Genomic DNA, 25,932 nt, shown 5'->3' with positions numbered 1-25,932 from the left:
ACCAGAGCATCAGAGAATATTTAAAGTCCCCCTGGTCAATACAGGTGCATGACTATGATTGTAGAGCCAGAGGGTTTCGTCCACATAGATCCTTCAGGACGCCTCCTCCAGGAAGCCCCCCCGATCTTCTAGGTTGGCCTAAGTGCACTTGGACCCCACCACCCAGCATCACAACACATTGCTTCCTTGGCTACCTCCCTCTCCAGGGAACGAGCTGTTTGTCTGCGTCTCTACAGCCTGTCACAGTAACTGGTACACAGTAGAGGTTCAAAAATGTGTTCACTGGTTGTTAACTCTGCAGAAGGGCTGCGCCATGTGCCCGCAGCTCCAGATTAGATGTGGGAGGTGAGGGATTAAAAATAACGGTAAGTATCTTATCTCTGCTTTATACTTGCCAAGTGATTTTACCTTAAGCATCTCCTTGGATTCTCACAACAACCTGTGAGTGGCAGGAAGTTATGATTGATGTTCCTGTGTTACTGACAAGGCTTGGAGACATAGGGTGACTTGCCCAGGGAGTCAGTGGCAGAGAAAAGCCTAGAACTTTTCCTCGTGGTACTCGCTAACCCCATAGCCTCTCAATTGCATAGAGGAGTTGTTCTAGGTTCTTAATCACTCAAATAAAAATATTTTTAAGTGCTCAGAATGACTGCTGAGCACAAAATGGGCACTATTAAGTATTTGTCAGATGGATGAATGGATGGATGGATGGATGGAATGAATGCCTAAGTACTGAAAATGGGTCCCAGTGTGGTCTGTCTTCTTAATTTTTGATGTAGGCAGGGTCTTAAGGAACCAGTCTTTCCATGTGACCAGTGCTTTTAGGGCTGTTACCTTGGTTACCTCTGATTGATTCTCCATCACGGGCCCCCCCTCTGTCTGGTTCCCACCCCCACCTCCCACCCCGGGAACCCATATTATAGCCCATTATAACATTCTTGTTCCCAGCTGGCTGCCAACTAGTCCCTGCTAAAATATAAGCTGGTGCTGAGGGACCACGGCATGACCTTTCCTGGGAGCATTTGCATTTAAAAAGAGGATCCCTGGGAAAAGGCAGCCTTTAAGACTCAGACAAAGACTGCAGTGAGGGTGACAGGCAGGGATGCTTTCTTTCTCATCATTACTGTGTTTCAGAAGGCTGCTCCTGGGCGCCGACATCCCACACAGAGGCCTGGGCCACCATCCTTGTACTCTAGTGCTCTGCAGACAGGGAGGGAAGGCCCAGAGGTGGGGCTGGACAGGGGGACGCAGCATCCCCCACCAGGCTGGTACCTGAGGGTGTATCTCTTTACCTGGCGAGATGGAGCACGGACTCTTTAGTGTTGTGACCAGAATGGGCACTGCATTCGTAGAAGATCAGATTGTTCTCCTAGAATCATCAAACAGAGAGAATACCAAAAGAGTACGGGGGCAGTCGCAGGGAACTGTTGGGAGCGGTGGGACAGCACCCTTCAGCTCCTCCACCCTTCCTCACTCAGTGCATGGCTGAGTTCTGTCTCTACAGGCCCCCTGACCAACGCAGTTCTGCAGCCATCTCCCAGGGGAGCAGTGACAACTGTGAAACAACAAAACCGTGCACTAGCTTAGTGCTGTACACTTTCTCAGATCCCTTCGATTCCAGGTTCACACAGGCCCTGCGATGTGGGCAGAGCACAAAGGCCAGAGCAGGCAAGATTCTTCTCACTTTATAGGCAGGAAAACTGAGGTCAGTGAGGGCACGTGGCTGGCCTGTCAGTTCATGCACTTAGTTGATGGCAGTTCTCCTAGCAGCATCCGCGGACCCTGGGGCACATGCTCTGCGGCACTCCAGCAGGAATTCTTTTCCATCAGTTAGCTACACCTCCAGCTTCCCAGGCTGTCAGCTTGGGTGCACAGCATGAGTGTCCCTGACCTCACGAGGACAGGGCTGTGCTGCGTGCCTGGCAGGGCCCTCGGCCAGAGCTCTTTGTATCCCATCTATCCCTCCCATGAACAGGTTGCCAGCTTCAGGACAACAGCGCTAGTGGCATCGGCCCTGGCTTTGTGATGGCCTTCCCCTGGAGGCTGATGCCTGCAGGGGACGGGCTAGCTGCGTGAGGACACATCTGTGGCTGCAGCCCAGGGGGCTGGTCAGATGCTGCCTCTGATGCAGCCTTCCAGGTCCACACCCGCAGCCCAGCCCCCACCTTCTTCACCCCACCTCGGCTGCATCTCCCTCTGCCCACGCTTTGCCTCTGGGCCAGTCTGTCGAAGAGCAGAGGGGCACAGGACCTAGACGTGGGAGACACGGTCTGTCCTCCCGCTCCCGGTGTTGACCCCCCCACCTGCCAACTGCGTGGTCACGAGAATGTGCCACTCAGCTCCTGAGTCTCAGTGTTTTCTCACTGACTGAAAAGAGAAAAAGAAAAGAAACTGGGATAATAAGAACATGGGTCTGGAGTCCCTTATCCAAAATCTTTGGATCCAGATGTATTTTGGAATCCAGAATTTTTTGAATTTTAGAAAGGTAATACATGTAGGTACTATATATTCTATAATACTCTCAGATAGTCTGGTACAGCACCCTATTATCAAACATATTAATATTTATTGAGGGAGATATTCAAATAGTCACTCAAAGTGAAGTAAAAACCATAAATAGCCTCATGTCAGTTCTGGTCAGATTCTTCTGCCAGATGAAATGAAAACAAAACAAAACAAAACTCTTCTGTTTTCAGAGTTGTTTGAATTTCAGAATCATGCACAAGTAACTGTCTAATGACCCTTCACATAGACACCTGCCGGGCCCGGCCCCCTCCTTTTTCCTTGAATCTTACCATCTGTGCTCATTTTTACAGGCTCTCAGCTCATGAGCCCCTGTTTGGAGCAAATAAGCATTCTAGAATCCTAGGGCGGGCAAGCACCCCCATCCTCCCAGGTACACAGTTGCAGGAAAACCAAACTCTGCGGTGATAAAAGAAGCCCAGGACCTTCATTTCATTGCCTGATTTCCATTAAGTCCCGCTAACTCCATTCTTGGGCAAGAGGGCTGGGGCTTATCTTAATGGTAGGTTTCCCAGTGCATCTCCTGAGTTGATCTTGAGTTCACAGCTTGGAGGCTCGGTTTTGATAGGAAGGATAAACTCTCTAACAGAGCAGTGCAACCAAGAACATGTTGCCTTAAGGACAGTGAGTTCTCATCCCCAAGTGATCAGTGGAAACACAGATGATGGGATTCAAGAATCAGAGGGGGACTGAAATAAGCTGATAATTCTGAGTTCCAAGGAAGAGCATTTAGGATAATTCCCCATACCCTAGTGGTCCCTAGCCAGCTCCATCTTGCAATCTGTGGCTTTCTTTGGAAAGTTCCACATGCACAGCAGCTGGGCTGTTCCCAGGATGCCAAGACACCCATCCTGCCCAGTCGCTTCTTTCTCACGGGGCTTCCAGAGAGGTTTCCCACCAAGGCTCTTGGGCATGTGCCCGACTGCCCTGGGCGGGGGGGTGGGGGGGTGGTCCCTCTCTGTCCAGACAGATGGAAATGCTTGCTCTTTACCTTAGCAAGCTGCTCTCCAAGGCCCCGGGGGACTTCCCGCTCCTTCTCGTTGTCAAGTTTATTGCCCAGCAGAAGAACAGGAACTTGGTCTCCCACAGCATTCTGCAGAACAGATAATCCCCCAACTGAGAGAAGAATCCGTAAGGAGAACCCAGAAGCACAGGCTTAAAATGCTGGCTGGAAAGATACAATCAAATATGAGAATCCTCTTCTATCACAACAGGCCACGTGATAATAGAGTCATTCCAAAAGCTGAGCGGGACAGCCGCCTTCTCTGAGAGCCTAAGTTTACCATGATTCTGCAAGATGCCCAGTCCCGATCTGTGCAATGACTGCTCCCCTTTCACCACTCTCCCTGGAGCTTGGCTGGAACATGCAGGTCCCCCAGTGTGCTGGGGAGGGTGAGGGACAGTTGACACTGGTGAACTTCTTAGCACCCTGAGGGCATTCCTTACGGACCAGACTTAGTCTAATAAACCAAGGGGATTAATGCAGCATGGTTTCATGGTGTTCTGGAGGCCGCTTTGATTAGAAGTGGCATCTCCAGAGGCCTCACATTGGCACATAAGCCCCCTGAAGCTTGGATCCAAATCTGGTTTGTGATACTGGGCCCATAGTGCTCCATAAACGACTGCTGTGTGTCTAACTGGGGGTGGGTGCTCCCGATCCCTGTTGCTGGGTGCTCTGACTCTGAAGAAAGTCCTGCACGAGGAAGATCTATGTGGCCACAGCAGCTGCACTTCTTGGGTCAGAAGTAACAGGTTTATTCAGCTTGTTGACCCCATTTTCTCCTCCAACGGCTGTGCGTATCAGCCAGGGCCTGCACCTGGGGTCTCTGTCCCTGTTCTTGGGGAGGAGGCACTATATGAGCCTCTCCTGAGGGTGCACAAAGGGGCAGCTGTTCACTGAGTAAATATGGTGATGTCCCCATGTGAGCAGGTTGTTGTTTTTACTTTGTGCAATATTTAATTAGGGGCTTTTAATCATAATTTGGTAACAATAGTTATTCATTGTAGCTAAATGCTTTACTAAATAGAGGGGCTGTGGGATAACGGAAGCTAATAAGCAGTTTAGTTTTGCCGATTCTGCAAATACTTTACCTCACCATTTCAAATACATGTCCAAAGTCCATCTGATAAATACACCTGTTTTAAGTTTAAATGCAATTACAATTTAAATTAAGCCTCAATATTTCCTTAATCTGCGGATTCATCTTTATTGAGGTTCAGTAGTGGAAAACATTCTCATTTATTAAACGAGAACATTAGGGCTCAGAGAATCCAAAAGAACATTCATTGTATATGGGTCTACAGTTCTCTAACTTTTTTCTCTAAATTCTTATTTCCAATGAATTCTCTGCTACTTGGTGTCTTATTAACTAAAACTCTCTAGACATGCTATCCATTGGTAATATGATAATTAATGTTTGTAATGATGACTCAAAGGTACAACAAGATCTTACAGTGTCTTCTGACCCATCAAAAGTAGATTACATTATGTGCACTGTAGTTGATGAGTTAAGTGGATCATACCACATTCCAATTATTTGAAAGTGAGAAACCCACTTACGGCATCTATGGAATTCTGTGGCTCCCTGTTAGCCAAGGTGTTAGCTGGTGGGAATACTCCCAATTCTCTGACTGTGCTTTGCGACAGAAGACTTGCATGAAGAGTTTTTCACAGAAAAGGAAGAAAAGAGGAAGTAGAAGGAAAATGGGCCAAAAGGCTTGCTGTTTAGAGCACACGAGAGAGATATATTTGTAGATTTATGTGTGAGGAATGACTAAGGCTTGTGAGATTTCTTGACATGGAAAGTTTCTGAAAATATGAGCATCAGACTTGAAGTCTGGGGTAGAATTCTGCCCTGGCTTCTGTTATTACTGGGAATGGGCGTCTTCAGTCCCTCACTTGCAAAGAGGACACTGAATTTCCAGACAGGCTGAAGTGGGCATGGATCACAAGCCCAACCCCTGGGCCCCGTGCACCACATGCAGCTGCCTCCTGGGAAGAGAGAGGGCAACCTACCTTCTTTCTTTCTTAAAGCAGTTCCTGGATAGAAGAATAAAAGAGCTTATAAGGAGCAGGAAAGAGACCAAGCACCCAGCTGGAGCTGTGGTTTCTGTCTTGCCTTGTTCTCTCTTACACAACCACTCTGGACAACTCACTTCCCTTCCCTGGCCTGCCACTGTTAAAGCAGAATGAGGCCCATCTCCAAAGATATGACAGAAAAACGAGGAGACACATAAGGGCAGAGAGCGCGCTAACTGTCACAGGCAGTCAGTCATTGTTACCCGGCCCAAGGTCAGCCTCTGACACAGGGCGTGGGTGTCTCGTGGTCCTCTCTGACTTGAACTATCCGCCCAACTTTTATACCTTTCTCATACTTAACCAGGTTTTCAGCCTGTATACTGCTTGGCACAAAGATGCTCATAATTACCCAGTAGGTGAAGCAACACTTCCTTTTAAAAGTCCAAAGTGCACTCCTAGCCTCTGGGCCTTTGGTGAATAAGTCTCAGGTTGTTGTTGATATTATTAGAGACCCAACTTCTGTTGTTGATATTATTATAGACGTTGGCAAGATTCCCACAGGCGTGACTGGTCAGAGTGAAGAGGCATACAATCTCTCTTTAGGACACCTGGGCTCTGCCCTGACTCTGTCACCATTTCTGTGTGACTCACCCGAGTGAGTCTTCTCTGAGTCTCTATTCTCTGATCTCTAAAATAGGCTTTTAGATCCAGTTTCTGTCTATGACCCTCTAACAGTGAACCCTTTCTACACACTTCGATCATTTTAGCTGCCTTTTTCTGAACTTGAGCTTGTTGGAAGACACACTTGTTGAAATTCTAAAGACTTCCCATCTCTAACTTTAAATAACAAGAGATGTCAACTTGGAGCAGAGGATTGGCATTCAGCTCAGAATGTGCAGCTGTTGGGTTTGGTTGGTTGGAGTGTGTGTGTGTGTGTGTGTTTTAATATCTATTTGCTTGGAGGCATGAAAAAGCACTTAGCTGGGATAGTGCTGCTATTTCTCTCGAGCCAGAACAAAAAATTTCTCAGCACATTAAAGTATGCAGTTATGCTAAGAAAAAAATGACTGCAAAATTATATCTTGGGGGTTTCCATATTTATCCACCCCCCCTGGACTATGAGTCAAAACAAGATTTATTTGTGTAGTTCGTTTTAAACTGCCAGCACTCCAAGCTCAACTTGGAACGTGGGAAAAAAAATCAAACTGCTATTTTTTGCTCCGTGCTGCACATTGTCACCAATGACAAAGATCACAGAATGAGATCTAGCTGCAGCCCAGGAAGGGAGAGGGAAGTGGGCTGGGCCCCCTCGAGCTGAAGAATCGTTCTGCTCTGAGACTGAAGCAAGAGGGACTGGGAAAGAAATTAACACCTATTCTTTAGCAGCAGATTTCAGCCACAGACCAAGTGACAATAGAGCATGGTGCAGTGGCAAAGCTCTAGATTCTAGTCCCGGCTGTGCTACTGACAAGCTGTGGGTGTCTTTGGACAAGTCACCTCCTCTCTTTGGATCTTACTTTTTCTCACCTATAAAACAAGAGGTTGCATTAGGTTAATCTCCAAGTTTTATTTCCAGCTCAGAGGCACCGGTCTATTAGGCTTAGCCACTCCAGCCCTATTCCACTTGCTTGGCTTGTAGGCCTAACAATAGCACTGTCAGAGTGACAACAAGATCTAAACAAGAAGTTTGGCAGCCCAGGCTTGCAAACACTGGGGACCAACAATCTGGATTTGGGGGAAATACCAGCCCATATGGGCTTTTATACCTTTCTCATATTCTGTTTTCTCTCCCTGATACAGGCCCCAAAGTCTTCAGATGTTCAATTTGTCCATGGTATGAACATGGAGCCCTTAGGGCTGACCAGTTTCTTCTCCAGATTGGAATGGCTAAACCAGCTCTACCCAATGGAGATGAGAAAGGGGAGGGAGTGGGCTGGGCATGCTGAGCTGGTGGGAGCGACCACCTACTTTGAAGTCCTACAGGGAGCACAGGAGAATCGGCACAGGGTGTGTCTGGGTCCAGCTTGGGCCTCTTCGGCAGGAGGCCTGCAGGCAAGGTAATGCTGCCCAGGTGGGGAGAGGACTAGGTAGAATGATGTAGGAGAACAGTTGTGAGGGCAGAACCCTCCCACCTCATCAAGTGGGGCACGTGTTCTCTTGAACGAAAGGATTTTAGTTCTTCTGCACTGGATGGACCCTCCAGAGTTCGCTCACCCACACAGGCTCCTGTTCCATTGTGGCCCATCTGAGAGAGTCAAAAACTCTACACTGTAGAATTTGGGGGCCAGGAGGAGCCTTTTAGGGCTTTTGGTCATTCCCTCACGGAATAACTGGCCAAAGTTTCCTGGCCAGGAAGTGGCTGAGCTGGGTGCTAAGAACCTCCTTTTCAGGGAACTCCACACCTCCCCCGAACGTCTGTTTCCGCCCCACGCAACCTCTTCCAAGCACACATCTCGCCCGAGTGTGGCAAGTTAGGCCCTTTCTCTGTGTGTTGCTTTGCAGGTTGAGGGAAGAAGGGGTTCTGCGAGCAGCTGGCCACCACTCACTTAACAATAAGGCTTCAGAACCCTGAAGCCTGTTATTAAAGCTCCCCCTCAGCCCTCCCTTCTCCAGGCGAGGGAGTTGTAAAGTGCTTGGAGCTCTTTAGAAAAATAAGGTGCTGCACAGAAATAAAGTACTTATTATTTTCACTTCCCCTCAGATCAAATTAGGTGTCAAGTTTTCATCTGTCACCTGACACGTCTGATTGCTGGTTGCCAAGGCGGAATGACTTAGCTCTTCAAGGATCTGAAGAATAATTGCATTCATGATGCCCTCATTCCACACCTTCAACACACGCTCCGATGTTTGACGCCGCTTCCTGTGCGTGCTCCGGAACCTGTGCCACTGAACTGGATGCTTTCCTGGTCTATCCCACCGAGTCCTCCCAAGTGCCCAGTGAGTGCACGACATGTGGCGGATGCTCCGTAAATTCTTAGTGGAGGGTCACAGACATCTTTGAAAAAGATTCAGAGCCCTGCTACTCGAAGGTAGTCCCTGGACCAAGAGCATCGGCCTCACCTGAGAACTTGTTAGAAATGCAGAATCTCAGACCCCCGCCCAGATCTGCTGCATCACAGGCTGCTTTTTAACACAATCCCCAGGAGACTCCCATGTATATTAGAGTTAGGGAAGCACTTATTTAGACTGGGAACTGTGGTGGCGGCGAATCAAATTCACCTGGGGGGCTGGTAATTTTTAATTTTTTTTATTTTCAGGTTCTGAATCATTCTATCTGGGAGAGAAGGCCCTGACATCTGTTTTGTTTAAAAGCTACACGGATGATTCTGATGTCCATCTAGGTTTGGAATGATCATTTAGAGTTTAACTGTACCTTTTTAAAGATTTTAAAAAAGGAAAAATTCAAACTAAAAATTATACAGAAAAGCTGCATCCACACATAGATAATTCTGAGTTAACCATGCATGGATTTACCACCTCAGCCTGGCCCATACATGAGCCCATAGACTCTCCAGGGTCTCTGTGGGCATCTTTCCAGCCGCATGCTGATGTTTCTCAGCCCTGTCCCACAAAGGAACGTGTCAAACCTCCAGTGCTTGGTACCTGGTGTTCTGGAGAATGGCTGAACTCATACCTCAGACTGCAGAGATTCCTTCACCTCCGCCACCAAACTTCACCTGATATTCCTCTCCTTCTAGGTCCCAGGCTCTCTCTGCAAAACAGGAGCCTTAGGAACTACATCCCCCTAATGATGGCAGAGAGCATAGTTCCATAAATTTGTCTCCACTCACTTCCATTAACCCCGGACCACTTGGACTGCTTCTGCCCAGCTTTAGTGTACACCAAAACTTAGATATTGGGGGACAATGAAATGTCTGTGGCTGGGAAAAGAACAGGTGACCTTGGAGAAGCAATGGCCTCAATTTCTTCATTTTAGAATGAGATGGAACCCTTTTGTCCAACAAAATGGTACCTGGAACTTTAATTTACAGACTGAAAGAAGCGGAGCATCTGGCTGAGACAGGTGGATTAGGGACCTCGGACTGTGACCACCAAACCTTTCCCTGCTCTGCCCCAAACTCTGGGGAACGTCAGTAGGACTCCAGGGCGCCAAGAAAGAAAGTCTGAGAACCACCAAGTTAGCTAATCCCTAAAGTCTCTCCTGGTGCTCAACTTCTGTGAGGAAGACACCGATGAATATGCTGGTGCTACCAACACAAGAAAGAAATAAAGATCGCGTTATAAATTCCAAAGTTTAAATAAGAATTACTGCCAGATTTACCCATACCATTTGCTTCCATTATTAGCTTGGCATGCAGACAATCCGCTATCTTTCAAAACTTACATATTCCCATTTGTAAGTGCTTTCGGCACAGTAATTTTGAGAAATAATTTGTATTAAGTGAGCTTCTGAGAAATATTTTAATCTGGCTTCTATTCTGCTCCTTATTTTTCTGGTAATCAGAAGGATTCAGATGAACTGTACAGAAAGGGGGTGTGACCAGCAGTGTAAGAGGAACAGATTTGGAGGGAGCAGTCATAGATCTCAGGGCCAAAGGGATGAAGAAATTAGCCCCTCCATATTCTGCCCTCACAGCGATTTAGCATGCATTCACACATTCAGCATGTGCTGGGCACTAGTTCTGTAGGGCCCCATGCCAGGCACCCAGGTTACAATGACAAAGATGCCCCTTCTGTCCTCGGGAGGCAGAGTCCTCTAGGGGACACAGCCAGTAAATGTATGTGATTTGCGGCAGTGTGACAAGTGACGGGGCACTGTGATGAGTGAGTGGTGGAGTACGTAGGGCCTTACAGGATGCAGAGGAGGGTTGAGTGTAAGCTCCAGGAGGGCAGGAGCATCATCTCTTTTATTTGCTGCTTTAATTTACAGGCCCCAGAACAGTGCCTGGCAGTGCTTTGAAAATAAATGAACAAACGACGGATCCTGCTGGTGGAAGGGACTGGAACATCCTACTTGGATATTTTTTGAAAGAATCAGCCAAGGCCCTTTAAAGAGAAATAAGTGGCTCATCCACACTGCCCTTGGCCTCGAGAAGCCTGCATTGAGTGGTAGAGGAAGAGCATGTAGATGGGCAGGAAGTAAAAATCACTCACAAGCAGCGCATTGCATGCTTGAATCAAGGAAGCGGTCTCACAGGCTGTTCAGGACTCAACGGGGAGTGCAGGTGTTCTGGGGCCCTGGACAGGCCTTTGGCTGTGGCTGAGCCCGGAGCCCTCTCATTACAGATCCACCTCCCCTGTGTGAAGGGTTCTGACAGAGGCCCCCAAACACTGCACAGTGCGGCTCTGGACAGGACACAGCTGGGCCTACTGGAGCTAGAAAGACGCAGTTGTGACTCAGTTTACACCTTCCTTAACACTCCGCTCTGTGCCCCTCCCCCAATCCATCCCACTCACTCATAGCACATAGCAACCGTAATGACACAACTCTTGGCGTAATCTCTATTTCTCAAGTCCCCTCTCTCCGTGAGGGCAGGGACTGTTCACTTCTGGATCCCCAGTAAGAAGCCTGGTCCTGGGGACTTACGGTTTGTTCCTGGAGAAGGTGAGCTCTGAATCAGGTTTTGCAAGTGCAGAGGGCTGGAGGGAGCTGGCAGAGAGGAGGGGAAGCAAGAGCAAGCAGGGGCGTGCCCGGGGAGGCGGCCAGCTCACCTCCACGCTGCTCAGCCACTGCCGGACCGACAGGAACGACTGCCTGGCTGTGAGGTCGTACATGACGATGACACCATCGGCCTTTCTGAAGAACTGCTGCGTGATGCAGCGGTACCTGCCACAGAAGGGCCACGGGTCAGGGGTGCACGGCCTTCCTCTGGAGCCCAGACCTGCAGGGACAGTACTCACCTCTCCTGCCCAGCTGTGTCCCACAGCTGCAGGGCCACCCGACAGTCGTCCACGTTCACTGTCTTCACACGGTAATCGATGCCTGCGAGGTGGAACAGACCGTCAGGGCTGCCCTGGACCAGGGGCATCCTCACTTCCAAATCAGGACATGATGCTTGCAATGTGTCTGGAATCACATCACACCCAGGGCAACAACCCCCCGGGCAGCTCCTGGGAGGCGATGTGGGGAAATGGACAGAGCCCCAGATGGGGAGGCGTGGGACCTGAGTTCTCGTCCTGTCTCTGTCACTTATTAGCCATGGGACCTTGCTCAAACCACTTAACCTCTCTGAACTGCAGGCTCATCCCTGAAATGCCGTCCATATCCTCTTCAGGGATGCTATGTAAGGATCAAGTCAGCTCACATAGGTGAAAGCAATATACCAATGAAAAGAAAATTGTCATTCATGAATTTACTCCCTCATTGGGAAGGTGGAGGAAGAAGACTGTCCCCAAATTTCTTTTCTCTCTTTCTTTCTTTTTGCCTAAAATCCTCTCCATCAGCCAATCCAAAGGTACGTGGAAGAGAAGGAGGAAGGAGGGGAGGAGGATCAGGAGGAGTGGGAGGGGGTTGGCAGGTAGAGGAAGGACAGACAAGAAGAAAAGGGGTAGGGGAGGGAATCAAAGGCAACATGCATGCTTGAGCTGGGTTCAGAGCTCCTAATCCCTGTCACTGGGCCACTCACAATCATCACTCCAGGAGTGTGACCCTGCCCTGGATCGTGTGACCCTGGGAGAGAGGAAGCAAGGGCGATGAGATGCATTCTGTGTCCCTAGCAGCCCAGAGCTGAGGGCCTCGATACACGCACTTTGGAACAGACATTCCTCTCTCCTGCATCCTGTAGGAGTGTTCACAAATGCATAAAGATGTTCAAAAAGTCTCCCGCACTTAAGGTACCAGACCTTAGAACTTTAGGGCATCTCCTCCAGACTTCAAAAAGGCCTCTGAGGTCCTTACCCTGGAGGGCTCAGAAAACAGTAACAGCAACTTTGAACAGACAGAGACAGAAGAGACCAAACAGAAAACAAAGAGGCAGGAAATGGAAAAGGTCATCCCAGCCACTGTCACCAGGCAAAAGCTAGTGCATTAAGAACTTGTGAGTGGAGGAGAGGTGGGAGGGCCATCCACTTCTGAAATGTCAGGACCAGCAGGGACTCTAGAGGCCCTCTGCTTCACAGACGAGGGTCATAGAGAGGGGTGGATTTGTCCAGGTAGAGAAACAGAGTGATTTCTCCCATTGGGAGAAGGCTTTATCTTTCCAGTGTTTCCGTCTTCACAGTGTCCCCCTGTGACATCCATGTAAGCACTGTCATCTGCACACATATGAGCACAGATGCACATGCACACATGCCATGGAGAGATGAAGATGGGGGAGTCCAGAGTGGCCGTGCCTTGCCCAGGCTGGCCAGCAGGTGTGGCGAGCTGCAAAGCCAGCTCTGACGCTTGTGCTCCTCTCACAGAAACTTCCTTTCACCTGGAAAGCGCAGGGCGAAGTGCTCCCGTCAAAACAGATTACAACCAGCTGGGTGCTGGACCCAAGGGTGAGTTTTCTTCTTGGCTATCAGCAGAGGGGCTTCCCCTGTCTGTGCTCTGGGAGGCCAGAGTGGCCGCCTGCTTTCTGGTAAAAGATCGGAGAAAGCCGGCCATGGCCAATACCCCTTCTGGGCCAGATCTGAATCCAGCCAGTGGGTCCAGAGCCCTGAAGACACTGCCCTCTGCTGGCTGGCAAAGCATGCGGGAGGAAGGGCAGGTGGGTGCTGTGGGGGTAGCAGGGTCTTTGCTGCCTCCCGCAGCCCTGCTCTACCTTCCTGCTAATTTCTTTGCCAGAGGACAGGGACTTTGCTTTGCGGAGAGCGAGGTGGACCAAGGAGTGCTGGGAAAATGCGTTCTGTGCCGTGGGGAGCTTGGTGAGGCTCCCTGCTGCACACGCACTGTACCTCTCTCTGCAGCCTTAGACAGGCAGGCCGAGGAAGCGCTGACCGAGCCCACAGGGCTGGCCATATGACGGGAGGACACCGCCCGGGTACCAGGGGTGGAGAGACATTGCATGGAAACATGAGTTAGGAGAACCCAGGAGCGCAGCACGAGGGGCAACACACAGTAACCTGGGGCCGGAGGGCCTGGATTAAACTGATTTTAAGACCACTACCATTTCCAAAATTCCAGAAGCCAGGAGACCATGCTCTGCGTTCCTGTCTCGGTTCTGCCACTGACCAGCAGTGTGACCTTCATGACATTGCTTCACCTCATTCTGTAAACTGAGTGGATGGCAGGTATGAAGGGGCCCAATTGGCATTTGTGATCTTTAAGTTCAGCTGTGGCATTCGACAATCACAGTGAGGTGACCCTCAACTTGCAGTCTAATGTGTTCCTGAGTGATGACCGAAGTCAGGAGCGAACTGTCACCATGAAGTGTGTTCTGGAGAAGATGTGGGTTAGAGCTGGGCTGTTGGGCTCCAGGAGGGTGATGTTAGCCTTTCTGGAGAGGACAGGCCCATGCTGTCACACAGCAGGAGGATGTGGGGCAGGAGTGCCAGCAGGTTGTCGTGGGGAACCCCTGGGGGGCTGCTCCTGGGATTTCTCTGTAGAGATGTGGAGTGGGAGAGAAACCAGACTGGTGCCAAGAAAGCGCAGGGGGCACTCTGTCAGGACCCGCTTTTGAAAGAAACACTTGGCTTGTGGGCTGCGGTTTAAGGCAGGGAGGCTGTGAGCCAGCGTGCAGGGATGGGAAGGGCACTGGACTTGGAGTCCCAGCTTCCAGGGAGTTTGGCCTCTAACAATTGGTCCAATTTGTGGACTTCACTTACAAAACAAGAGGGTGTAGACAGACGATTTCCAAGGTTCCTTTCAGCTCTGGTGCTCTACAAAAATCATCATTTGATGTCTCCAGAAAGCTCGCAGGGTCCAGAAACCTGCTCTTAGAGGAGGAGACCGAGTCCTAAGGATGCCCCAAGTCCCATGGTTGTGTTAAAGCAACTCACAGTGCAGTTGTTGTAGCAACTCACATTACAAACCATGCTCTTCTGAGCAAGTGGAGCCCAGGACGTTAGTAAGACCCTCTGATGAGAGAGGTGAGCCGTGAAGAACAGTCGAGTCCCTGTTGCTGGACAGTGCTGTGGCTGCAGCCTCTGGCAGGTGACTGGCCAGAGCTCTGCTCTGAGGTTGGACTGCTTTGGCTTTAGGAGACCATGACTCTGTGGCTGTTATGTCTCTTTAAAGGGAGCATCTTTCAGGTGGCTGCTGTGACATCTGCTTAGTGACATGTGTACCAGAGCAAGGCATGTTGCTTGGCAGGGAAACTAATTTGAGCTACTGCTCCAGCATGTTCTGAGCAGCGTGATAAAGGGCATTCCTGATTTGGAACCTTTGATTTTTCCCCTTCCTAAATTGTAGGTGTTTCCATAATTGGCCTCCTGGGAAGTGCAAATTAGTCTGATTTTCTATTTTGCAGAGGCTTCCATCTCAGGGGCACAAGTTGGAAATGTAAACAGACCCTGATTTCAGACAGGAGAGGCACACAGGCACACTGCTCAGGTGACATACCTTTGAGGGCCTGAGGTCTTGGCATCCATCCCCTTGCCTCCCAAAGGCCTGTGCTGGAGCCATGACTTCTGGGGTCTGCCCCATGGAAGGCCCTCCCCAAAGCCTCTGCTTCCCCACAGCCACTGCTTCCTCTGCCACCATGCTTCGTGCACTTGGCTGCTCCCAGCTGTTCCTCTATGGCCAGACGAGGTCAGACCCTTCTGGCCTGGTTCACAGGCTCCATCCTTCTTCCTGTCAGGGTCCTGATTCTTTCTCTTGGGATGCTCCCAGTCTTTGACTGGAGTGGGGCAGAAGGGAGGGGACAAGAGCATGCCCCAGGTGTGATAACAGTGTAGGAAAAGGCTCAGCAGTTAGCATGGGACACCTGAAGCATGTGGGGAGAGGCCCAACTGCAGGAGAAATGCTGAAAGGCTCAGTTTAGGATAGAGAGAGAAAGCGGAGTCTCCCCAGGCAGGACTCTGGGCACGGGAAGCTTGTCCTGTGGAAGTGGCTTGTCAGACAGCCAGAGTCCAAGAGGGTCTGCTCAGAGACCCAGGCTTGGAAGCAGTCTTCGGGGGCCTGGTTCAAATCCCTCGCTTTCAGATGAGGGAAAACTGAAGCCTGAGACAGAAAAGTGTCCTCAGCACTCATAGGCTGCTGAGCATGTACAACTCAATGTCATTAGAGCTACTGTGGAATGGGATAGAAGGTGTGTGTGTCAGGAGTGGGGAGTGGGGGGAGGCAGCTATCTGCACTAACCCCCTGATGAGAATGTGCACGAGCCTCTCAACCAGTCTGGGCCTCAGTTTCCTGACCTGTCTATTGGGCTAATAGCAATACCTGTCTCCCTGATAGATTGAAATGATGAAGACAAAAGCCCTTGGTAGATATTCAGATCCTATAAATATATTTTCAAGCATAGTTGATTTGTCAGCTCAGTTAGATAGTGCATTGCAGGCACTCAATGTATTTATTTTTTTGTTGAGTGATTCAACTGCGTAGAAGCCAAAAGGCCAATATGCCCTTGAGTCGTGTCATGTATTCCGATGCAATGTGCAACTTTGGGTGAAGGGATTAAAGCCCTCTATTTAAATAAAATATTATCCAAGAGTGGGAACACATTAAGCCAAGACCATCCATTAATAGCTGAGCCTAATGAGCTTCCACAATTAACTCCAGCTGTCACCCAGCAGGCCTGGCACGTAGGACAGGTAAAATATAATGGGTAAAAGAAGCTATCCAGAGCACTGTCCCCATCCTTCTCTGCCTACACGCATACACACACATGCACACATGCATGCACACACGCAATGCACACTCACATGCACACACGCATACACATGCACACACACAAACACATACACATGCATGCATACACGCACACTCACACACATACATAGGGAGGGGCAAGGCCAGGAAGTATTGGCCTGCTGGGGAGGCAGGGGATGTGGTGGCAGGGTGTGGGCCCCAGGAGGAGCCTGGCCAGTCCTGAGGCTCTCCTGAAGATTTGGGGCCCTGCTGAAGGAGGGGAGTGGTAAAAGGGAGGTGGGCGTTCTCAGAAGGGACAGAGGGGCTCCAAATCCATCTTTGCTAGCTTTAGTTCCATAAAGCCAGTGCTGGGTTTCTGAAGCCTTCAGGGGTCCCATCACACAAAGAATGCCCTCAGCAGCTGGCGCCGTGACGGGAGGTGGGCTTCACCTCGCCCCTCCCAGCCTCACTGTTGAAGGAAGCACTGTCCCCCGCGCCAGTCCTCACAGCCCCTCCCACGGGCTCCTAGTCCCTCCCTGGGCCCCTTCTTGCAAGCTTTCCTTTCCAGGGGTGGGTGCAGGACCACCTTAGGGGAGAGAACTCACCCACAGTGGCTGCCGGGCCTGGGGAGAAGCGGTCCTCGCAGAACCTCCTCAGGAAGGACGTCTTCCCCACTGCGGAGTTGCCCACAAACACAATCTTGAAGAGGCGGTCCAGGGCGGCGGGAGGGCGCTCCTCCTGGGGACGGTGCGCAGGCTGGCTGGGTGCTGGGCATGGCCACCAGCCCCTGCTCCTGACTAGGCGTGCCCTCCGCCCGTGCCCCTGGGTGGCCTATGGGAGGGTGGGGCCGGGCCTCCAGACCCCCAGGGGGCTGCTCTGCCTCCGAATGCAGTTAGCATTGGACTTGGGGCGTGGCGGCTCCTCTGGCAGTGGCAGCAGGCAGGAGGCAGGAGGCAGGAGGAGCAGGCATCCCAGCAACACTCGTGGGCTGCCTACTGCGGTGCAGGGATGGGCAGGCAGACCTGGGTTACGGAGGGGTGCAGGAGGTGGGCATGGGAGCGAGTAACTGGCACAGTGTCCCAAGTGCCATGGCAGGGTGGAGGGGGAGTCGAGGGTCCACAGAGGGGGACTTGGAGTGGAGGTGGGAATTCTCCATGCAGGGAAGGACAGGTAGGGTGTCTACAGGGAGATGGAGACGAAGGAGAAGGAAGACTGGTCTATGTCGTGGGGCAGAGGCAGCCCTGGGTGGCATGGGGAGCCTCTTACGCCAGTCCTATCAGTGGACGCTGGTCTGCCCAGCTCATCAGCCACCACCTAGGCCTCGCCACCTTCCCTGTGATGGGGCAAGACAGTCCCCACTCTGTAAACTGGGAGATCTCGTGAGCCAGGCTGCTGGGCAGGGCTTCCCAGAGTCAGCCATGCAGAGGGAGAGAGCTGAGAGTCACCTGACCCTGAACCCAGAGGGGAATGAACTTGCTCTAGAACACAAAGCCAGCAGGAGGTGGGGTAAGGAGCCACCTTAGCACAGAGTCCTTTCCTCCCAGAGGCTGCTTGCTCATCCGAATCCTGCCTTCAGGCCTAGCTCAGCGAGCAGGCTCTTTCTATTTAAAAGTGGATTTGGGGGAATTAGCTATTCTCAATGGGCAAATATTATAATGGACTGACAGCTGATATTAGCAGTACTTGAGTTTCAGAGAAAAACCATTAACAGAATTTTGGGGGTAAACAAATCCATGCAGTACTTAGGGGGGAATTCAAGGTCAACTACAGGAACTTAAACTCAAATAATAATTTTAAAAACCCAAAAAACAACAAAAAAATCACACTTAAAAACTATGTCCCTGCCCCATTTTCTTTATTCAAGCCCAAGGCATTAACTCTCTGCTGTACTGTCATCTCTGTGCCACTAATTGTCCTGTGTATGAGACTAAAGCTCAGTGTACCCGTCTGTTTATCCCCAGGCACAGGTATGAGGTGGGGAACAGAAAATCTGCGATGAGAGGAGATGGTGCTGGTGGCAGAGGTGTTGCCTGACCCTTACTTAACCTGGTGGCCGCCGAACCCTTCCCTAGACAGAGCACTTCTTTTCTTCAGACAAAGTATCATAAACACATTGATGGGTCAGCTTCTGGCAGGACTCACCTCACCAGAGCAGTGAACTCCTGCTTGTGTTCCTGCTCTCAGCCTGCTGTCCCTCAAGGGCCAGGCCCCTGCCGCAGGACAGGGAGGCCGCTGGACTGTGGGCAGGGGCTGGAGAAAGGAACCCTCGGCTGGCTAGTTGGGAGATCTGTTCTCATCAGCTCTCTCCACATTAAAAAATAAAAGTAATATATGCTAATTTTTAAAATTAGGAAATGCAGAGAAATAGAGATAATTCTTTATAACTACCTACCATCCTGAAGTGGCCACTATCTGCATTTTGCTGCATTTCTTCCAGCCTTTTTTCTATATAGATATGTGAATGCATATTTTATTAAAGAGATTTGAGGGAGAGATATACTTTTATCCTATTTTATCATATATTATTAAACTATAAATATTTCTCTAAGTCACTAAGGTTTTTTGAAAATGCAATTTTTAACAGCTGTATAATACTCTATTGAATTAATACACTATAATTTATGTCCCAATTGTTGGACATTTTTTTAACTGTTTGCTATTATACATAACACATTGTCTAGTTAAATCTTTGTCTGATTTGGTTATTTCCTTAGGAAAAATTGCTAGAAGTAGAAGTGCAGGTATTTTAAGTTCCTGATTTCACATTCTCAAACTACTTCCCACGAGGGTTGTGCCGGTGCCTGCCTTACCGGCCTCCGACGGGAGGTCCTGCCTCCCAGCAGCCTTCCCAAGAGCAGACCCTCTTTCAGCGCTGTTATGTGGCTTCTAGTAAGTCCTATTTCCTCTCTGCTACAGTTTCTGTTCCCAGTAAGATGGCAGTGAAGCCTCGTGGAGAGAGCCCAGATGTGAGGGGGCTCAGTAAGAAGGCTGAAGTGAGAAGCTCCATGTCGTGGTGGGGCTGGCCCAGGCCACTCACCTCTAGGCTGCGACTCCCCACCTGTCAATGGGGACAGTACGCTTCTGACACGCTTCATCAGACCACTGTGAGGATAACATGTCATAGAAGCTACGGGTACTTAGCCTTTTCTCTTTACCTGTCTCCTGCTGGCCTCTAGACACTTCTTTCACATTTTGGGGGACATCTTGGGGTATTTAAGACCCCACTGGTGCCCACCGCAAGCAGGTGCAGGCCTGTGCATTGAAGGGGAGGTGGAAGGCATGTAAGAGGGAGGGGCCCCACCACACCTGTGCTCCCCAGTTCTCCACTTTCCCCTGTGCTAGGGACCTTCAGAGGAGCGATACGTAGGCATGAATCTTCACCCTGCTGCAACAATGACAACCTGTGCCAAGAAGTCTCTGTCCTGGCGTACATGCTAACACAACCACTGGGGAAGTTCACGGTGGCAATGGCTCAGTGTGCAGGGAGCAGTCTCTTCCATACTGTCATGGAATATCTAAGGCTGTGTTAGAGAGTCAACGAAGGCTTCAGAAGCCTATTCCGAGGCCTGGGTTGTAAATGGGGTGAGGGGCATCATTACCATGAGCCGAAGGAAGACTTTTTATATGGTCTCCTTTCTCCCTGCAAAATTTAGCAAGAAAACCTGGTGGGGAGTGCAGGGTCACACTGAAGGGAGGATCTGGCAGGGCCATGATGGTATGCAAGGGATTGCAAGGGATTGCAAGGGATGGCAGGCAGGGATTGACCCTGCTGAGAACAGTTATGAAATGTGCAACTTCGAAAGTACATGGCATGCCAAGTTAGGAGCAGAGCAGAGGGTCTATCTTAAGTAAGTGCTCAGTTAATGCTTTTGAATTAGAATCAGAAGAGAGAGCACAGGGCAGAGAATGGGGCAAAAAACAGAGGTTTATAAGGAGAATGGGTCTGGACCGAGTCTCTCCCTGTGACCCCCAGCTAAGCAGGTGTAGGTGGTTTTTGGAGGACACGCAGGACCTGCTGCATCTGACCTCCTGAGCTGCCTCTTGCAGCTCTTCGGCTCAAATGCAAGGGACAGATCACAGGAGTGATGGCTACCAATCAGCATGGGATGTGCCTTTACCTTCAATAGGGCTTCTTTTCCAACAGGCTGCCCTCGGGGAGACACAGGGGTGAGTCTTGAGGGTGGGGCCTGCTGGATTTGTCCTTCCATCCCTTGGCTGGAGACCTCCTCCTCTTCTGGGCATCTGTTCAGTGGCTGCTCAAAGCCACTATCCAGGAGCTGGGGCAGAGGATCTTCCTCAATGGAGATGATTCTGCGGAGTGCCCGGGGGTGTGGACCCCCAGCCCCTTGCTCTTCCTCTGTAAGGGGATATGCACTCAGGCCCAGGGAGCTTCTCCTCCTTGGTCTGCCAAAGATATCTTCCTCTTCCTCTGACTGGGTACTGGGAGGGGGAAGAAGGAAGCAGTGGGGAATGTCACAAAACCTGTCAGTATGGAAGCTGAGGGCTGCCCGACAGCAGGTAATGAAGAGCATCACACCTTTGGAGGAGAGAGCTCCAGGAAAGGGAAAGCACAGACCCAGCACTCTTTAGCTCAGCCACTGAGCACGCTTACACTAAGTGTCCAGTGACGACAACAAAGATGATGATGATGACTGCCAGGTGTTAACTAAAGACGTCATGAGCAGATGGACACAGACCCTGTCCGCATGGAATGCTTAGCTTAGTGGGGGACTAAAGCAGTAATGACACAACGAAACACATGTTTACACATGGTGAGAGTGCTATGAAGGAGAAGTAAAGGTTAGAAGAAAGGAGTACATGGACTCGGAAATAAATCACCCAGGATTTACAACCAGGTGGCCTTGGCTCTGCTCCCAGCACCAGCCCATATCCACTGTGTGTCCTTACGTAAGACACGTCGGCTCTTCAAGACTTGCCATAAACATGCCCCATCTGCCCTGCCTATTGACAGATAAGACAATGCATAAAGCAGATGTGCTGGCAGAGCATCCCTCAGCAACGTGAGGGTCTGTCCTGGGAGACCCCCTCCCTCCCCACACAAGGCAGATGTGCACTGGCTTGGAGGCAGCCGTTCCCTAGAGGGGGGCTTCGGGTCAGAAGGCGGCCAGGCAGGGCCTCTCTGTCCACCTCTGCTTCCCCTCTGTTTCTCTTTCTCTTTCTGTGTCCCTGGGAGTCAGGGTCAGGAGTGAGTAGCCTCAGAAGCCCAAGTGCATATTTGCTTCTGGAGGCGTTTGAGCACCAAGGTCAAGGTGGAGGGAACTGGGCAACTGGATGTAGGGCCAATGCTGTATTTTCAGAAGGTTTTGACAGCAAAGGCGTCACAGATCCTTCTGAGTACGGGAGCTCCTCTCAAGTGTTTGTGAACAATTAAAGCTGAGAATTGCCTTAATGGGAATGGAAGTTTTGACAGGGAGGACCTGAGTTCAAAAGTGAAACACACACACACGCATGTGCACGTGTGCACACACTCACAGATTAGAAAAGAAAATGAAATGGGGATGGAGTAGGGAGGTAATAGGGCCAAAGGAGAAGGAAAGGAAGGGAAGAACACAGAATATTCAGGAGAGAGATATGCCCCCCCCCCCGGATTATAATACCTATTACTCCCAAGGACCAAGAGTAGGAAGAAAAAAGAAAAAAAATGCACGTATCACCATTTTGAAGCTAACTGCAATTCTAAAGGATAAATAAGATGCAGTGCTTGCTCACAAAAATGGTGAATTAGTTTTCATCTCTTGATATAAAGTAAAGGATCTGTAGCAATTCAAGCACCTTTCCCTTTACTTATAAAACTAGTTTTCAATAAAATCCAAACAGCTGCTTATCTGTTTTAGAACACAGTATTCCCATCCACTTTCGCTCTGCTTATACACACGAGTGAGTACCTATGTGCACGTGTGAGCATGTGTGTGCACGTGTGAGCATGTGTGTGCACGTGTGAGCATGTGTGTGCACGCACAGCATAATTCTCACCGGCTTTGTAGCCAGAAAAGAAATGGCCACTTAAATAGGCCCTTTTACCTTTCTTGGAAAAAACTTTTTGTTTGGGATATTCTCAAGCACTATTGACTTTCCGTAAGACCTTCAGCTTAGCATGACTAAATTCATTTTTGGTTTTGCCACCAAATGCTATCTACCAGCTGCAGAAAGAGCAGCTACTTTTGCCCAAGTCTGTATGGGAAGTCAGGGTTCACAGTTTGTTGCTTACTCGATTATTGTCTGTTTCCTCCACTCAACCATAAGCTCCGTGAAGCAGAGATGGGTCCACCCTGCACATGGCACAGTAGCTCACACATAGTAGGCACCCAATACATATTTATTAATTGAGGATTTAATAATGGATATTAATTTATCCTGTGTCTAATCTATCTTTGGCAGCAGCACAGAAAAAAAATGTTGGTTATAGAGTAATCAGTAAATACCTGTTGAAACACTCAATCAATGAATACATTCAGTTCTGAGGAATCAACAGGCCAACTACTATTACAGAAATTGGCTCCCAAATTGTATCTCATTATTCAGCTATTTAGAAAAGGAATTCACAATGATCAGGCCCAAAGATTTTACTGATAAGCTGATTTATATCCCCAGAGCCACTTTCCCTCTGCCTATCTTTTTATTTCACGCATGTAGTCTGCAGTTCTCCTACAAGAACATGTTTCCACACCTTCTCCCCTAGTCTGACACTTAAAGGTCTGGCTGCCCATACCTCTCTGTGGCCATCTATGTGTATGGAGCACATGCCAAAAGGGAGAGGGGGAAGGGGACTGGCTTGTTTGCTTGAATGAAAGATGAGCCCACCTTTCGGGTATTTAAACTCAATCATGTGCTGTCCAACATCAACAAAGCACGTTATCTTTGAGTTAATTAAATATAAATCATCGAAATGATCTGTCAAGCACAGGCCCCCATCTTGTCTGTAAAAGGAATTTAACTATTGGAGATTCCATGACACTTTAATTAACCTTCACAGCCAATGTAGTCATGTTCCTTAAGGACTAGGTACATCCATCTGTCCCACAGACGACAGAGCGTGGTCCAGCCGCACGCTCCATCTCCCTCTCCCTTGAGTTGTCCCTCCTGCTCTCTCTCACGCTCCATCTCTCTCTCCCTTGAGTTGTCCCTCCTGCTCTCTGTCCTCTGCTGATCTGCAGCGCCTCTTCACTCTCTCTCTGCAGGCACACACGGGGGTGGGGCAGCCTCAGAAGACAATGCCCTGTCCTAGGGGTTTGCTCTGTACAGCCCTCCTCTGGCTTAGACGTCAGCACAGGCAGGGGCATGTCCTCCATAATTCAAGCGGAGGGGGTGCAGCTGACCTCAGGCCTCCCCTCAAGGGCCACGTCTTGATCTGCACTGATCACGGGCCCAGAGCCTAGTGAGTGCAGAATGGTGACTTACCTTCTGAGAATCCCTCTGCCATCCATGTATTTGCCTATCACAGAGCCGGATCTCCGTTTGCAGTTTGCTTTGGAAGCATCTGTGTTTGCCCTGGAGGCCTTGTCTTGCTGTAGAAACATAAAATGCCCTCAGATGCACTCTGCTGCCTTGCCCCAGTGTTGGAGCAGAAAGGGTTCCTTGCTCCCACCTCTTAGGTCAGGCTCTAAACAGAACTGGGAAGTCAGGCCGCAGCGTGCTGGGCTCCCTGTGGGCGTCCACACGCCCTTCTCTTCTGCCATCATCCCTCCCCAGAATGCCCCCACCTCCTTTCCAGTAATTGAATCAAATGAGCGAATACACAGTGTAGAGCCTGGGGTCCACCATGTTATTCTTCACAGAAGCACTGATAATTTGCAAGAGGAAAAGAAGAGATAGATTTTTAATGAGTGGGAAAAATATTTACAGGCATAAAAAACTTCTGTGTATCTTTAATTCACATTCTTCTGTGTGGTTCTAATCCTTCTTTATTTCCAAAGTCCCCAGTATAATGAGAAAGGGAGCAGCCCAGAGGATCAATTGACCCAGTGCCCTGTCCATAGCTCCTATGCTGACATACGGTGTCTCAGGTCTTTTGTGGAAGTGGGCTGGGTGTAGATAAATTGCTCAAACATCTGTAGCAGAGAACCTGGGTGAAGCGGGGGCTTACAAAGCCCTTTGCCAATGCTCCCTAGCAGATGTCTTCCAGGAGATGAGGGGGAGTTCGATCGCAGGAAGAATCACTTGTTAAATCAGCCATACCCATGGTTCCCAATGATTCTTAATGAGACAAGGAGGAGCTGCCGTGCTCCTGGGGCCTCTGAAGCTATGGCTATAATGACTCCAAATTAATCTTTAATTATTATTCAGCATCAACATGATTTTATTCGTCTTTCTTTGGTTTCCCACTGGAGTTCATAATTCCATCCCCCTTTCAAAGCAGAATGAGTTGGCAGTTGAAGGGAGGCGAGGTGAAGGAATTAGGGTGACATTTGGTTGGAAATTTTAAAATAAATTCAGTGTTACTTCTAAAACAATTATAACCATTATCATCATCAAACAAACATGTGTAGGCTTAAGTCTTGCTCTAACAGTACACATACGTGGGCGGCAGAGATGTTTGCTGCCAGTCAGGGATATAAAAGAAATGGTGTGCAACAAGGTCCCTCGGGGATTTGCAGTTATAAACCAGGTTGCACCCATTTGAGGGCAAACTCATGCTGACTGTATTTAGGTTGTTGTTCAGCTAAGGGTCCAGTACACACATCACCCTGTTTACAAGAATTTTTTAAAAAATAAATCCTTATAATATGGGTGGTGGGGAAGGATAAGTATTCCCTCTCCTCTTGTGGCAGTTGGTGTCATGGTCTGGGTGGCTAATGACTTGCCCAGGGACACACATGGGATTCACGGCGTGATGATCCTGACGATTAGCAGGTTGCATCGATCAATCCGCCCCTGTTTTTCTCCCCTTCAGAGCATCCATGGCTCCTGTCTAAAGTGGGGGTGAGTAGGGGAACATGAAATCCTAGTTTTTGTTTAACGTGGCCCACACTGAAGAGCTTTAAATAAGTACAGGATTGCGTGCTACTGGGAAAGTATGTAGGCACGGTGCTCAGGTACAGAACAGCAGGCGTCCCTACAGGGCAGAAAAGAATTGCACATAAAATCAACTGTGCAAATCATGAAATACACATTTTTAATTTGTTCTATAACAGTGTAAAAATGCAAAATTGTCATCAAGAGATAAAAATTTAAATGAAGAAAAAAACTGTGAGCATTTTGGTTTAAAAGTGATAATGACATTTCAACTGCGCCGTCTCACAGATAGAACTATCATTTCTGCATCCAAGAAACGTGTGACCCTCACAAATATTTCAGTCTTGTTGTGCCAAGAGGAAAGTGTGTTTTTTCAAGGAAAATTAACACACTGTTACCTAGTAGGCCACCCTGCATGTTTATTATTTGCAAAAAATCTCATGCCATTGTTCTGCCCAAATAGAGAGGATCAGATTCCAGTGTCAGGACATTCTTGGGCCAGTCCTAACACAGATTTGGCTGCCCCTGGCCACAGTCCTTGTCCAGACACCCTCACCCCCACCCCCGAAAAGGAGCCCTGGCCAGTTACCTGAAAACATATGTCCCGCTCATCCCGAAGGTGCTTGTTCCTTTCCCTGTGGACAGTAAAGGGGAATCTGTTCAGACATGGAGTTCACAGCTGACAGATCCAAAGCAGTCGATTTGCCATTCAGACAGGTGCAGGGGGAGGCTTGGTGTGGAAGGC

At 49.4% G+C, this 25,932-nt stretch overlaps 1 protein-coding gene across 1 annotated transcript in view; it reads right to left on the bottom strand.

Moving 5' to 3' along the window:
• The window catches only part of CRACR2A (calcium release activated channel regulator 2A), a 76,000-nt gene that overhangs the window by 194 nt on the left and 49,874 nt on the right, over positions 1 to 25,932 (bottom strand). The window contains exons 9-16 of the mRNA XM_063080123.1: positions 25,777 to 25,822; positions 23,634 to 23,740; positions 20,333 to 20,654; positions 16,820 to 16,952; positions 11,405 to 11,486; positions 11,216 to 11,330; positions 3,515 to 3,616; positions 1,293 to 1,369 (exon numbers count right to left, since the gene is read on the bottom strand). Of these exons, the coding sequence (XP_062936193.1) occupies positions 1,293 to 1,369; positions 3,515 to 3,616; positions 11,216 to 11,330; positions 11,405 to 11,486; positions 16,820 to 16,952; positions 20,333 to 20,654; positions 23,634 to 23,740; positions 25,777 to 25,822 (984 nt within the window). The remainder of the gene's footprint in view (positions 1 to 1,292; positions 1,370 to 3,514; positions 3,617 to 11,215; positions 11,331 to 11,404; positions 11,487 to 16,819; positions 16,953 to 20,332; positions 20,655 to 23,633; positions 23,741 to 25,776; positions 25,823 to 25,932) is intronic.

Source organism: Cynocephalus volans, chromosome 1, assembly GCF_027409185.1.
Source record: "Cynocephalus volans isolate mCynVol1 chromosome 1, mCynVol1.pri, whole genome shotgun sequence".
In the NCBI taxonomy this organism is placed as follows: Eukaryota; Metazoa; Chordata; class Mammalia; order Dermoptera; family Cynocephalidae; genus Cynocephalus; species Cynocephalus volans.
Note: the sequence above shows the minus strand (reverse complement) of the source record. Positions and strands in the feature narration are given on the sequence as shown.